The sequence below is a fragment of the Capsicum annuum genome, chromosome 6 (genome assembly GCF_002878395.1).
Source record: "Capsicum annuum cultivar UCD-10X-F1 chromosome 6, UCD10Xv1.1, whole genome shotgun sequence".
In the NCBI taxonomy this organism is placed as follows: domain Eukaryota; kingdom Viridiplantae; phylum Streptophyta; class Magnoliopsida; order Solanales; family Solanaceae; genus Capsicum; species Capsicum annuum.
This window is the reverse complement of record NC_061116.1, coordinates 165,839,934-165,854,542: the sequence shown is the minus strand read 5'-3', so window position 1 is coordinate 165,854,542 and position 14,609 is coordinate 165,839,934. Positions and strand designations below refer to the sequence as shown.

General features: G+C 32.5%; 1 protein-coding gene and 1 long non-coding RNA gene across 2 annotated transcripts; both read left to right on the top strand.

Moving 5' to 3' along the window:
* Positions 1-398: 398 nt before the first annotated feature.
* On the top strand, positions 399-1,492 carry LOC107874114. Its single transcript, XM_047414454.1, has 2 exons — positions 399-428; positions 1,094-1,492. Exons 1-2 carry the CDS (start codon positions 399-401, stop codon positions 1,490-1,492), a joined length of 429 nt encoding a protein of 142 aa, XP_047270410.1.
* A 3,536-nt stretch (positions 1,493-5,028) lies between these two features.
* LOC107874115 lies at positions 5,029-7,299 on the top strand. Its single transcript, XR_007057251.1, has 2 exons — positions 5,029-5,798; positions 7,039-7,299. It is a non-coding gene; the product is annotated as an uncharacterized LOC107874115 (long non-coding RNA).
* Positions 7,300-14,609: the final 7,310 nt, after the last annotated feature.

Sequence of the window (14,609 nt, the reverse complement as noted above, 5' to 3'; positions counted from 1 at the left end):
GAATGGACCACTAAGAATGTCAAAATCCTTCCTTATGTGCAATGTGTTAAGGAGTTGAGTAAAAGGTTTACGAATATTAAATTCAAGCACGTCCCTCGAATTCAAAATGAGTTTGCCGATGCCTTGGCAACACTATCTTCAATGATTCAGCATCCGGATAAGAATTTCATTGATCCCATCAAGGTGGAGATACACGACCAGCAAGCATACTGTCTCTATGTAGATGAAGATCCAGATGGAAAGCCGTGGTACTACGACATTAAGAGGTTACTCGGAGCAGGAGGATATCCAGAAGGCGCTACTGGCAAATAGAAGAGGACTTTAAGAATGATGGCCAATCATTTTTTTCTCAATGGGGAAAACCTATATAGGAGGAATCCAGACCTAGGATTGCTACGATGTGTCAATACCACGGAGGCCACAAGATTGTTAGAGGAGATACATGCAGGAACTTGTGGACCCTACATGAACGGTTTCATGCTCGCAAAGAAGATTTTGAGAGCTAGATATTTTTGGATGACCATAGAGAGGGATAGCATTCGATTCGTGCAGAAGTGTCACCAATGTCAATTCATGGAGACTTTATATGAGTTCTGCCAAACGAACTCAATGTGATGGGTTCTCCTTAGCCGTATGCTTCTTGGGGCATGGATGTTATTGGGCACATAGAGCCTCCTGCGTCCAATGGACACCATTTTATCTTGTCACTATCAATTACTTCACAAAGTGGGTTGAGGCCTCGACATATAAGGTCGTAACCAAGAAGGTGGTAGCAGATTTTGTTCGCAACAAGTTAGTCTACCAGTTTGGAATTCCGGAATCAATTATAACAAATAATGGAGCCAATCGTAATAGTGACCTAATGAAAGAGATTTGCAAAAGGTTTAAGATCTCTCATCGAAATTCCACGGCGTATCGACCATAAATGAATGGAGCAGTTGAAGCTGCAAACTAGAATATCAAGAGGATTTTGAGGAAGATAGTGGACAATAATAGAGAATGGCATGAGAAGTTGCCATATGCTTTACTTGGATATCACACCACAATCAGAACTTCTACTGGGGCAACTCCCTACATGTTGGTTTATGGGTAGGAAGCAGTGATACCTGTAGAAGTAGAGATACCTTCATTGAGAGTCATTCAGGAGGTTGGTCCAAACGACGTTGAATGGATTCATAGCAGGATCGAGCAGTTGATGCTCATTGACGAGAAGAGATTGGATGCAGTCTTTCATGGTCAACTCTATAAAAATAGAATGATCAAGGCGTTCAACAAGAAAGTCAAGCCTCATCGATTCACACTGGGACAATTAGTATTGAAGAAGATATTTCCTCACCAAGATGAAGCCAAAGAAAAATTTACGCCAAATTGGCAAGGTCCTTACGTAGTTCACCGAGTACTCTCAGGAGGAGCAGTAATCCTCACAGAAATAGACGGCACAGTAAGAATGAAGCCGATCAATTCAGAAGCCATCAAGAAGTACTACATTTGAAGACATTAGGACTAGTTATTTTATTGTATTTTTGCATTTCTCTTATGTAACAAAACTACGTATTAGCCTGACTTCCCACAGCGAGATACGTAGGCAGCCCACAAAGGGTTTGGTTTCCCTTAAAAACCCAAAAACATCATCCTTTCATATATTTAGAACTACGCCCAACCTGACTTCCCACGTCGGGATACGTAGGTAATCCACATTAAAATCGGTCCCTTCATATTTTACCTTTTCATTGTACTGAACGACGGTCTGACCTGATTCAACTTGGATACGTAGGCAGCCTTAGTCAATCCCAGTCATTGCATTATTTTACTTTATCTTTTGTATCGAACTACGTTATGACCTGATTCCTATTCTTAGGATACGTAGGCAGCCTGAGTCAGGCTCGGTCACTGCACTGCATAGCTTTACTTTTTCTCGTTGTAATTGAACTACGTCATGACCTAATTCCACTTGGATACGTAGGCAGTCTGAGTCAGACTCGATCGCTGCATTTCATACTTCATTCCTATTTTGAAGATACGTAGGCAACCCGAAAGGTTCAGTTTTACCTTTAGGAATGTCCCCTTTGCTCATAGTATAGCCTCAGAATATAAGAGATTTCACCGCCAGAATTGTCGTAGCCTCGACAGTCAGAGTAGCTCCACCCAAAAGATAAAGCTACATGGGTCACGATCAATAAATGGAGGCTTAAAGGATTTTTGAACGTGTCATAATCTAAAAACGATAAAGGATTACTATATATACTTAATATATACTTACTATATTTGCGAAAACATATATACATATCTGTACTTTCACTATACTTTCCAACTTTTCCACCTACTGAGACTTCAGATTTGGGAGTGATTGAGCCACCGAGGGAGTGTTGGAGAATTTCGTAAACAAAGCCGACTAAGAATCAACACCCCCTCCCAACTAAGAATTTTTCTTTGAGCGCAGGAAAATAGGAATTGGAAGACTACGTCAAGTCAAGCTTTGGGATAGGATCAGGTGCATCATGCGGCTTACCACTATGACATGAGCCAAATATTCTTCCCTTACTTTATTCTCTTTACATACATTTATACTAATCCTCACAAGCTCTAAGAGTTTTATTCAAATTCTTTCGCAAGTACACTTTGAAGACTCGGGTCGGAAACTAAGAAAAGAGGATCCTCATAGGAAGATTAGGCTATTTACTTCTCCCAACAAACTCCTCAAATCGGAGAGTGCCGTCTGACTTTAATAAAGTCAAGATTTCTCAAGGGAAGGACTGTATATAAGCAAACAAAGTCAAGCTTCCACATTCCAAATGACTGTATATAAGCAAATAAAGTCGAGCTTTCACATTTTGAGGACTGTATATAAGCAAACAAAGGCAAGTTCCACATTCCGAAGACTATACATAAGCAAAAAAATGATCATCTGCCATCTCAGAGGATGCGAATGAGCAATACGAATCTCCGCCATATTAGGAGTTGTGCACCAGCAAGGGGATGCCCCGCCACAAATGTATGTAAGCAAAGCAACACTCCGTCATATCAAAGAATCACATTTCAGCAAACAAAGCACAACCTTCCAATCAGAGGTCCACACCATAGCAAGCGCGCAAGAAAGCCACTATCAAAACAATATCAAGTTCCAGCAACAATATCGTCATCTAGTACAGACTGAGGGTCGCTTTGACAAATACAAGGCAGTTTACCTTTGGGCAAATATCTCACCGTCAGAGGCTATTTACATTTCAATCGACGAAGGCAATTTACATTTCAGTCGATGGAGGCTATTTATATTTCAGCTGACGGAGGCTATTTACATTCAAGCAGCTACTCAGTCGACGAAGGCTATTTACAGTTCAACTGGCGGAGGCTATTTACATTCCAGCCGATGGAGGCTATTTACATTTCAGCCGACGGAGGATATCTACAGTTCATCCCACCAGTCGGAGGCCTCCACAAACGGAGACAATACTAGTTTGAATATCTAAACTCTACTCTTTATGTTACAATTTCATTTTACTATTTTTTGAACAACAGGTATTTTTCACCCTTTTACCTATTTTGCAGGAATATGCAATACAACGTGGAACTACCCTCTTAGCGAAAAACTGGGGCAAGCTAGCGGAATGTCAAGAATCCCTAGCTACGTCAAAGATTTCGGCGAAGAAACTCAACTCAACTCGGCTCAGTCATCTCTATTTTTTCCTTAGTGTCATCGCCCAGTGTCGTCTTAATCCCGCACTGACAATTTTTGAAAATCCACAATTTCTTTTCTTTCAAAGATCCTTAGCAAATATTTTATCCAACGTCTCCTCATCCCCAGCTATTTCAAACAGCCAGTTTCGGACTTGCACCCACATCCTATTCCATTCTTGCTGAAATCTTTATTATCCTCCTCGGAGGATCCCAGTGTCAACATAATTCTACACTGGCAAATTTTGAGGTTCATCAAACTTTTGTACAATTCGAACTACAAATGGCTTGATTTCTCGTGAAGCCCGAGATATGTAGGCAGCTCGGAAGCCGAAGCCCAGCCATAATCTTCCAAATATTTTGCCTTGTCCGAGACGAAATTGGTTGCATCAACGTGATTGTCCAACGATCTTCACACAAATCTTTGGTCACTCAGGGGCAACTATTGACACCCAATTTTGGCTCGTCCTTTTTCCTTAATTACTTTTACCGATGCTCCTCGGACCTAAATAATTTTTAAAAATTAAATTAAAAAAAATTATAATAAAATTCGTATTTTTGTTTCTATAAAAAGGGAAATTCATTTTTCCATCATAATATGAAATATTTAATTAAATATAATTAAATATTTTAACAAATAAAAATATATATATACCTTTTGGTATTTGCATTCGCATCTTTTCTAACTTTATTTTTTGGGTAATATTGTGACCATATATGTGTTTTATTACATAAAATATATCTTTTTAAATATACATATTTTTATTATATTCTTCATTTTTATGTATATTTTATTACATTCTTATTTTTACACATACATATATATCTAGTTAATATTAAATCACAAAAAAAAAAAATATCAAATTGGACGCTCATGCAAGTTATGTCTGTAATCTATATACGTTAAACTAAAAATGATTTTTAGGATATCAGGGAGCATCGATAAATTTAATTTCAGCAGAAAAAGAGCATTCGGGCTAACGTTAATCCAATTTTTTTTATTTATTTCACCCAAACCCAACTCTTATTTTATGAATTTCAGCAAGAAACCCAAAATTCAGTATAATTTTCATGTCCGCTTCACCTTTTCATCCAACCGACACTAATCAATCTAGTCCGTCGATTTTCTTTTAACCCAAAGATCCGAAATTTTCAACTTTATAAATAATTTATGTTTATATATATTCGATATACTTAATTATCTTTCTATTTTTTATTTTTATTAAAATTAAGCCATCTGATTAAATGATCGGATGGATAAAAATAATCGGTTTTAATCAACTTTTGTATTATATATATATATATATATATATATATATTATTTGTTTTAGAATCGTCCGATTAAGTGATCGGACGGACCAAATTAATCAAGAATTCCAAAGCAAAAGAACGTGTCTCTTTCTTCTTCCTTTTCCCCAAAAACAGACCACGCGTATTGTTGTTTTCCAAGAAGGCTAGCGTAGGGTCACCATCAGTTTTCCAAAACCACAACCAAACAATCGATCTTTTTTCTGTTTCTCCTCCTCACATTTCTCTATCACCCCCAAAATACAAACCCTAATCGCCATATCTTGCGGCCATGGCAGACGCAGCTGCCATACCTGCCAAAAAATCTCTCCTCTTTTTGAACGTCCAACCCATCGAATTCGCGAGAATCAGAAAAGAGAGGTCCCAATTTGGTGCAACAATTCAAAACCAATTTCAAATCCACGTTTTGAAGTCCAAAAATAATCAAAATGGAGGCCTAAAAGGTTGTGAAATCTGGTTTTCGATTGGGGATTTTCTTCATACGGAGGTCCACCCATTGGAACTCTTTTCTTCTGTTTAAATTTGGACTTTTACGTCCGGATTTCGTGTATAAATACCGGCGCAGAGACCTTCAAAACAAGGTTTTGGTGAGTTTGAAAAACAAGAGAAGATAGAGTGAAAAACAAGTAAAAAAAAGGGGGGCAACAAAAACAGAAGCGAAAACAAGAAATTCGTGGAAAAAAAAAAAAAGAGCAGAATCAAAAAAAAAAAGGGAATTGTAGGTTCGTATTCTGTTCCCGATCAAATCTGGATTCCCGGAGTCTGAGTTCTTTGCTAAATTCTTGACGGAAAGCCTCAGTTTTACTGCACCCCAAAAGGTGCGAACCCTTTTTCTCGCCTCATTTCCATCCCCTTTTCTTATATATTATTTGGTGTGGTGAGCATGTTAGTTTGAATTTGTTGAAGTTCTGTGTTGTTAAAGATGAGTGGCTGTCTAATCTCGATCACTCGAGTTGTCGATGGCTGATTGCAAAATTGGGGTCTGATATGATCATTTATTGGGATTAAAGTTATTTGTTTGCATGCGTGTGTTTAAGTGTTAATTCCGTCCGTCTTTAAAAATTAGGCGTGAATATGTTTTTTTTTTTTTGGGTCATGTTGCCTTGATTTGGAAACCAGTTCATGTTTTAATTTCAGTTCATGTTTTAATTTGTTCTCCGTTGGATTCGTAAAGAATATCAATGATGTAGCATACTAACCAATCTATGTATTTTCCTTTAAACCTGTTTCTTGTGTGATACTAATTAATTTAATTTTAATTTCTTTCTCTTATATCTGAAATTAAAGTTGTTATACGGTACTGACTATGACAAGTTTTAATTGCATATCTTCAGTTAATTATGTTGTAGGATAATGACTTGTTTAGGTGCCCCCTTATGTACTTAATTTCAAGTACCCATGTAGTTTGTTTATGAGATATTAGTTTTTCGGTTTCGCTTTAGTCTACATAGTATGAAAAGTTTGGTTAAAACAACTCCAACAAGTAATCGGTAGCATCAAATTTGTCCTTATGGTGTGATATTCAAGTTGTATGTGTATATACGTAGAGTAGCAAAGCTAAAGGATAAATTTACGTAAATCTAATATGGTAGGCGGATTGCACTGTATGCATTTTGCAAGAAAATTGCATGTGGAGACTGTAAGTGTATGTGCATGGTTTGTGGAAAAATGAATTCAGTAAAAAAGGCTTATTATGAAGTTATTAGAATGAGTTGGAACTTTGGGGAGGGATCCAGGATGCAGTTTCCCTTAAATAATAAAAAACATGCCCTTTTAGGTTAATATGGTGTAAAGTTTTTTTTTAGTTTGAAAATTTTAGAAGATTCAATCATATGGGCAAGATTATCTTGGGGTTTTTCGTTACATACATCTTTTTTTCCAGTAATTAAATATTTTAAGAAGTTGAAATATTTTAAAACAAGTTTACATGCTCAGATTCCCTGTTCTGTGTCTTTTGTTATGCATTTGTTTATGTGATCTCACCTTAATATTTTCGACCTTTTCTCTATTTGATGTTTTCTAATCCTTATCTTTTTTACATGTGAACCCGGGAGTTAGAGTTCCGCAATGGAACTCATCTTGACCCAAGCATTGGGTCAATCGCTATTAGGAGCACAGAGCCTCGGAGTCCCGCAAATTAGAAGTCTAAGCTCCTAACCGAAATTATTATTCTTTATCATCTTTGATTTAATTTATATTGAGTTATATTTTAGAATAATTACTAACTCTCATTGTTAAGATTGTATAAGGTAGATTTATGCGATTATAGAATCCGAGCTACTCTATTATTTATTGACCTTCTTAGACATGATTTTATCATCACGTAGTTCGCAAATATCACATGTTTATTATTAGATTAAAAATATGCTTTATCATACTCGACCAATCCTTTGAAAAAATCATCACAAGTATTTCAAGTGAATTTAGCATAGTAACCCTCATATTTTCTTTAACAATATATAGCAAAATATAAAACGAAATTTCCGTGTTAACATAGTCGAGAGATAAGTTGCTAAATCTTAGATTTATCAAGAGAGTACGTCCACTTATTTTAACTTATTTTCAATAAATAGTTCTAACGTCTTAATTCATATTTCGTGTCTTCAATATTTATTCGGGCTTTTAGGTTCGCAAAAGACTAAGAAATGCGAGGTATATATATTCACCCGTTACTGGCGTATCGAGGTATATCATTTTACATATTATTTTGATAATTATCTTTATTATTATTACCAATATTTACTATTATTGTCATTATTATTATGGTCGCTATTTGTCGTTATTATTATAATTATTATTACCATTATTATTATCATCTCAACTTCATCACACCTATGCAGCGTCATTTATTTCTCACTTATTCCTAATCTAAATCTATTTGAGTGATTTTACATCCTTTCGTGTTTTCAAATATATTCACATTTTGTCTTAAATAAACTATTCATGCTTCAAATTTTTATTTATTTATTTATTTTTATAAATTTTATTTACATATTTAACTCTATGCTTTAAAATACTTTATCTATTTTCATAAATAACTTACATTGACTATTTAAATTCAAATATCTTTTCAAATTCCCTAATAGAATTATGAGACCTTTTGTACAAAAATTAAATTATCATTTTTAGGCATGCATATTTTCATAATAATTACATTGCCTCCTTGATACGTGGTAGCGTCGCGTTTATTATATCTCAAGTTCTCTTTTGAAATAATAGTAAAGTTTCTTATCACCGTTTTAAGCAAATAACAAAATAAAGTTTTTTCTTTCTTTAATATTTTCCTAAACTAAGCGTAAGGACTATCTTCGGATAGGCCCTGAGGGGTGATGCCTAACACCTTTCCCTTGGGTAACCAAAATTCTTACTCAGAATCTCTAAACATTTTCAAAAGATCAAAACAGAGTTTTCTACATAAAAATTGGTTTTTTCCTAATTTTCCTAAAAAGTTAGGTGACGGCTCTGACAAATAAATTTTTAATCCCAAGAGTCACGACATACCACCATACATCGTGTGCTGTTTCGACCGGCTCGAAATAGGGTTCGACAGGGTGAATTTTCAAGTTCAAGTCATGAAGATTCGAATCAAAATTTCAAAGAATTGCATTTTTCATTTGTATTTTTCATGTTTGATTTTTGTTAGTCATTTGACGTAAAAAGTAAAAGTCGTTAACCGAAAACTCGATAGAATCTCGCTCGACGTCTAACTCATTCTCTCACCCAGTTATCTTTGAACGACTCATGACCTGATTTCCTTATAACCCTGGATAGGTAGGAGGTCCAAAACCAGGACTTGGTCACATTTTGTCCTATAATTTTAATTTTATTTTATATTTATCTTTTAAATAATCGGAGGATCATCAATCATATCTTGTCTACTTTTTTGTATGAAAGCTCTTCGAGATTCCACATAAAGTGGGGCAAAAATATAAACACGTGATTTTTTATCCTCCTCGAATTTTAACTTATTTTTCGATATTAAATATTCATAGTTGATCAGATATTGTTTTTATTCTTATTTCATTTTTAATAAATTTTTAATCAATAAATAAATAAATAAAGTTAGTTTTGAGATATTTTATTTTATTTTTATTTTTATTTTTTAAAAATAATAATAATTTAAAATTTTAAAAATATATATTTTTAAAAAAATTTAAATAAAAAAGCTAGTAGTTTTAGTACTATCTTAATTATATCTATTTTTTTGTCTATTTATAAACTTTTATTGTATTTTCTAAAATATAAAATTCATTAGTTATTATTATATTTATTCTTTTTATTTTATTTTTTATTATTATTATTATTATTTATTTTCTAAAATAAAATAAACAATAAATAAATAATAAAAATATAATTTAAACCCTTATTTTTATCTACCTATTAACTGTTCCCTTTTTAAAAATAAAACGGTTCCCCCCATTCTTCTTGTATTTAAGAAACTTTCCCACCCTCAAGAAAAAACAACGTACATGAGATCAGAAAAACATCGGAAACCAGATTAAAAAAACACAGAGACTGAATATCTCTAAAAGCAAGAACAAGAAGAAAGCAAAGTTGTCAGCATCTTGCTTTGTATTCAATCAAAGTTGACATTCAGGTTTTATTTCAATCCTATTTCATTTATATTGTAAGTTTATTATAGAAAAGTATAAATAAAAATGTTAAAATAGTTTTTCTGCATTATTTAATATATGTAGTTGAATAATTACGTGAATTGTTATTACTATATGGTATGCGATTATTGATACTAAATATTAATATATCTGTTCACGGAAAAAATTTCATATTCACAGAGTTTTATTTACACACCAACACATCACAGTTTCATTCACACACCAACACATCACAGTTTCATTCACACACATAAGCACATATGAACACTGGGAAGAATTCATTTTTTGGGCCCGTTTGACAATGAATTTTTTTTTTTTTTCTGAAATATTTTTCTGGAGTTGGAAATTGTGGTGTTTGGCCATAAAAATTCGAAAATAATTCCAAAAAAAATTTCTGTAAAGGAAAAACAGGTTTTTGTTGTTTTCACAATTTTTCAACTCTAATTCCAACTTTTATTATTATTACATATAACCCTAATCTTTTAAATTTTTACATAAAACTCTCCTTATAACATTACTTTTTCAATATTACGTATATAGCAGTTTTAAAAAAATAAGACAATTATAATTTCAAATTTAATGCTATTCTAATTAATATATATCTCTTTTTCTCTTTCATCATTATTTTTATCCCTTATTTAATTTTCTCCTTTATTTAAGACATTATTTTACTGTTAATTTATATTTATACCCATAAATATATAAAGTTTTATATTTATAATAGAAATATACAAAATATGTTATATATAAAGTTTATATCATGTATATATCATATACACACATATATAAATATATAAAGTATTAAGAAACATACTAAGCATATTTATAATATAAATATATAAAATATGTTATATATGAAGTTTATACCATGTATATACCATATACGCACATATATAAAAATACAAAGTATAAAGAAACATGCTAAACATATTTATATATTTATGGTATATGATATAATATACCATAAATATTCAAAGTATGTTTTACATAAAAATAATTTATTCACGCACAGTAAAACCTTTCATGTATAAGAAAATTAAAGAAATAAATTAGTGGCACCCTAAAATTTAATAACAATTCATCATATCCTATTTTTTAGGAACGAAAAATGAAGGAAATAAATTAAATAAATTTCTAAAAAAATAAATTTGTTTGAAAGATAATATTTATTACCTCAAAAACGGGAAGCAGTGATCTGTTAATATAACATCCATATTTAAAATTTTCAAATATGAGATAATAGCTATTAATATAAATATTATATATGTTATAATTGAAATTCATTAAATATGATCATGTACATGTAATTATTTTTATAATAGTGGCTAATTGTATTATTTATCTATTAATAGATAAATTTTAGTTGGATAATTTTGATAATTTATAAAAATTACGACATAAAATCATATTTAAATTTTTCTTTTCAAAAGTCAAATTTCTTTTTTCAAAGAAAACTGCAATTTCAACTCTAACTTCAAAAATTTTTTAGTTTTAATGACTAAACGACTACTTTCTCTTTAATATAACAATATAATACACACAGTAACTAAGGGAAAGAATCTCCATTTTTCTTTTTCTTTCTCACCAGATTCATATATACTCACACCTTCACAATTCTCTCATAATTACATACACACACCATGATTGAAAGAGGGAGAGAACACAAATAGTGAAGAAACAAGAGGGGAAAGCAGATCGGGGAACTTTGTTTTTCGGCGAGAGATCGTCGGAAAATTCCATTCCCTCACTGCAAAAAAAATTATTAGATCTGGCTGGTATCCGTTGATCTAGCGCCGGAAAACAACCGATCAGGCACACGCGCCATTCGGCCATCACCAAACCGCCAAAAAATCGGCAAACCACTCCCTCTTCCCCCTTCTTCTCCTTCTCCGGCGGGAGAGCCCCACTGCCGCCATGAACGCCGACTAGCCAACAAAAACTACAATGCCGCCGCCTTTTGTTCTGTCCGGCAACCCCCTCCGGCCGACTCCACCAACCTCTCTTCGTTACCTTGGTTATAGTCTATACTTGATTTACTAGTAAAGTTTGAAAATTTATTACTGTATTATTTGAGTTTAAATTGATTGGTAGGGGATCAAGTTTCAATTCTTGTGCACGTTTATTAGAAAAAGATGGAATCTTTACTTTTCTTGTTAATAAGTTATACAGTACTGTTTGTGCCGAATAAAATTTTGTTTGACACTAAAGTTGGAATTTTGACTAATATTTTGGGATTAAAAATGACTTTATTTTTAATTTAATTAGTTTGTGGGTTTTGAGATTTCTTGTTTAATATGTTTTTGTTCGTCTTCAATTTCAATTGTTTAAACGAATTCTTGGTTGATTTTTATTAACTAATTTTTTTTATTATTATTAAAAACAAAAAAGGGTCCAAAATGTGCTTAACTATGTGAACCATCCCGTCTACCTATTAGGTCAAAAGTACCCTTTTATTGAACAGACGAATTTGGCCCTAATTCATTAATGATGTTGTTGTTTTTCATTGGCCAATTAATATTAAGATAACAATTGTTTCTTAAAATCTCAACCCACCCAAACTACTAACACATCTAGCTAATAGAGAGAAGCTGGTATTCGAGTTAATAGAGAGAAGCAGGAACTGAGTTAACAAAGATGACTTAGATGAGCATTCTTCCTGTTACAGTTATTGTATTTGACAAGCAGGTGCAAGTCAAGTCTCCTGAATTGACTAATTTTTTTGTAGTTAATTTTTAATGTGTTGGGTGTCTAACTTCAATTATTTTAAAACTTGGTAGAATAAGGAAAACTATCTGTTGCATTTTGTTGTTATTTTTTCCTGTTTGGAACTCTGTAATAAGTTTTTTGTAAAATGTACTTTGATCTTCCGATCTGTTTGTTTGTTTGTGATGAAGAGGAAGAACAAGGGTGTCAAATGGAAATTCTCCGATGACCACAATTGCTCTGGAACAAGTTCTCCCACCATTGGAATCAACTATTGAGCGGTCGTTGGAAGTCCTTTGTTATGAAGAGGGGAAGAACAAAGAGAAAGAAAACTAAATCCATAATCTTATATGGAGTCTGGATCAGGCACTAAAACAATCACATACTAAATGTTATCACCAAATGAACGAAATGGAATAAAATGATCACCAATGTCAAGTCTTTGTTGGTGTCTAGTCTCACTTCTAAGACGACTACTAACGTGGATGACATGGTTACTTTTGCCGCTGGTGCTTTCACCATGTTGAGTTGTCTCGAGTCTACATATGATTGCTTCTATAGAGATGTGAAGGATTTGAATCAATTAGTAGACGCCTGCAGGATCAATAAGTTACATTGCTACATTTTGAAATTGAGTGTTTATGTGTTTGATATATTAAAATGCAGACATGCACCCTCTGCCTGTGTGATTACACTTGGTATGTTGTTGTATTATTCATGTTTTACTAGGCTGAGGTTCATCAGGAGGCCAAAATACTAGCTTTTATAATGTATAGAAGAGAGAATGAGTATAGTATAATAGAGTATTTTCTGTCCATTTCTGTTTACTTTGGAAAGATGCAAAGCAGATTTTAAAGTTTATCCCATTTAAGTCTAAGGAACAGCTCAATGAATGTTTTGTTACAGCATAAAAGCTTTAAGCTTTATAGTATAATGTAGTTATCCTTGCTTCTTTGAGTCTGGTGTAATGCCATATGCTGATAAAGACATCCTAATAGTGGCAATAGAGCAAGTAAACGTCGATTCAGCTAAACCCAAAAATTCTGATATGGAGTGAAACATATATGTGGTGAATCATTAACAAGATTACATTTTGAATTTGTAATTTCAAAATTATAGTCAGTCCAAATGTAAAAACGTTAATATGCCTATGCACATATTACTTCTGTTTGAAACAAAAGTATACTGAATTTATGATGTAATATGGCAAGATTGTTACTGGTAGGGCGAATTGTTAGGGGCGGGTTATTAGTTTGGGTGGGTTGAGATTTTAGGGAAAAAAATATTATTTTAATTAATTATTAATTGGCCAATGAGAAACAACCACGTCATTAATGAATTAAGGTCAAATTAATCTGTTAAATAAAAGAACATTTTTGACCTAATAGGTAGACGGAGAGGACATTTTTGACCCAATAGGTAGATAGAGGGCATTTTAGGCCCCTTTCCGTATTAAAAATAAAATTGAGGAATCAAGATTAGTATAATGTGGGTAACTTTATATATCTATCTCTCTCTATATATATATTATTTATTTTATTTTTATTATTTTATTATTTTTATTTATTGATATTAATAAAGCTTAATAATTATTTGTTAAATTAATTGACCGCCTTGAATGAATTTTGTATAAAGGTTATTATTAAGATTAATTAATATTTTAAATAGATAAAATTTTTACGAATTTAATAGACTAACCAACGTCTTTAACGCTAGATAAAATTTTAGGCGCGTTTAAAATATTCGTCTCAATTAAAAACGCGGCGTACGCATCTTTTTGAGATATTTAAAATTCAAGGATGCAATAATGTACCTTGACAAATATTTTTCTAAAACTAACTTTCACACAATTTATTTAATATAGATAATAGACAAGTTTTAGTATAATAAAATGAGCGATTTTAGGTCTTAACATAATTTATCAAAATAGTCTAAGTCAAGATAAGTCAATAAAAGAGACCGTGCTAGAACCACGGGACTCGAGGGGTGCCTCACACCTTTCCTTCGGTCAACAAAATTCCTTACCCGGTCTTCTATTTTTGTAGACCAACGAAGAGTTATTTCCTTTTGATTAGAGATTCAAAAAGGTGACTTGGAACACCAAAACTCAATTACAAATGGCGACTCTGTAAATAAATTAATCCCTATTCAATATCGTTCCTTTAAATGAAAAAATCTTTCGACTCGACTCCTCGAGCGAAAAAAGGGGTGTGACAATTTTTATTTCTAAAATGATTCAAATTAAAATTAATATATATTTTAGCTCAGTATCAATATATATATATATATATATATATATATATATATATATAT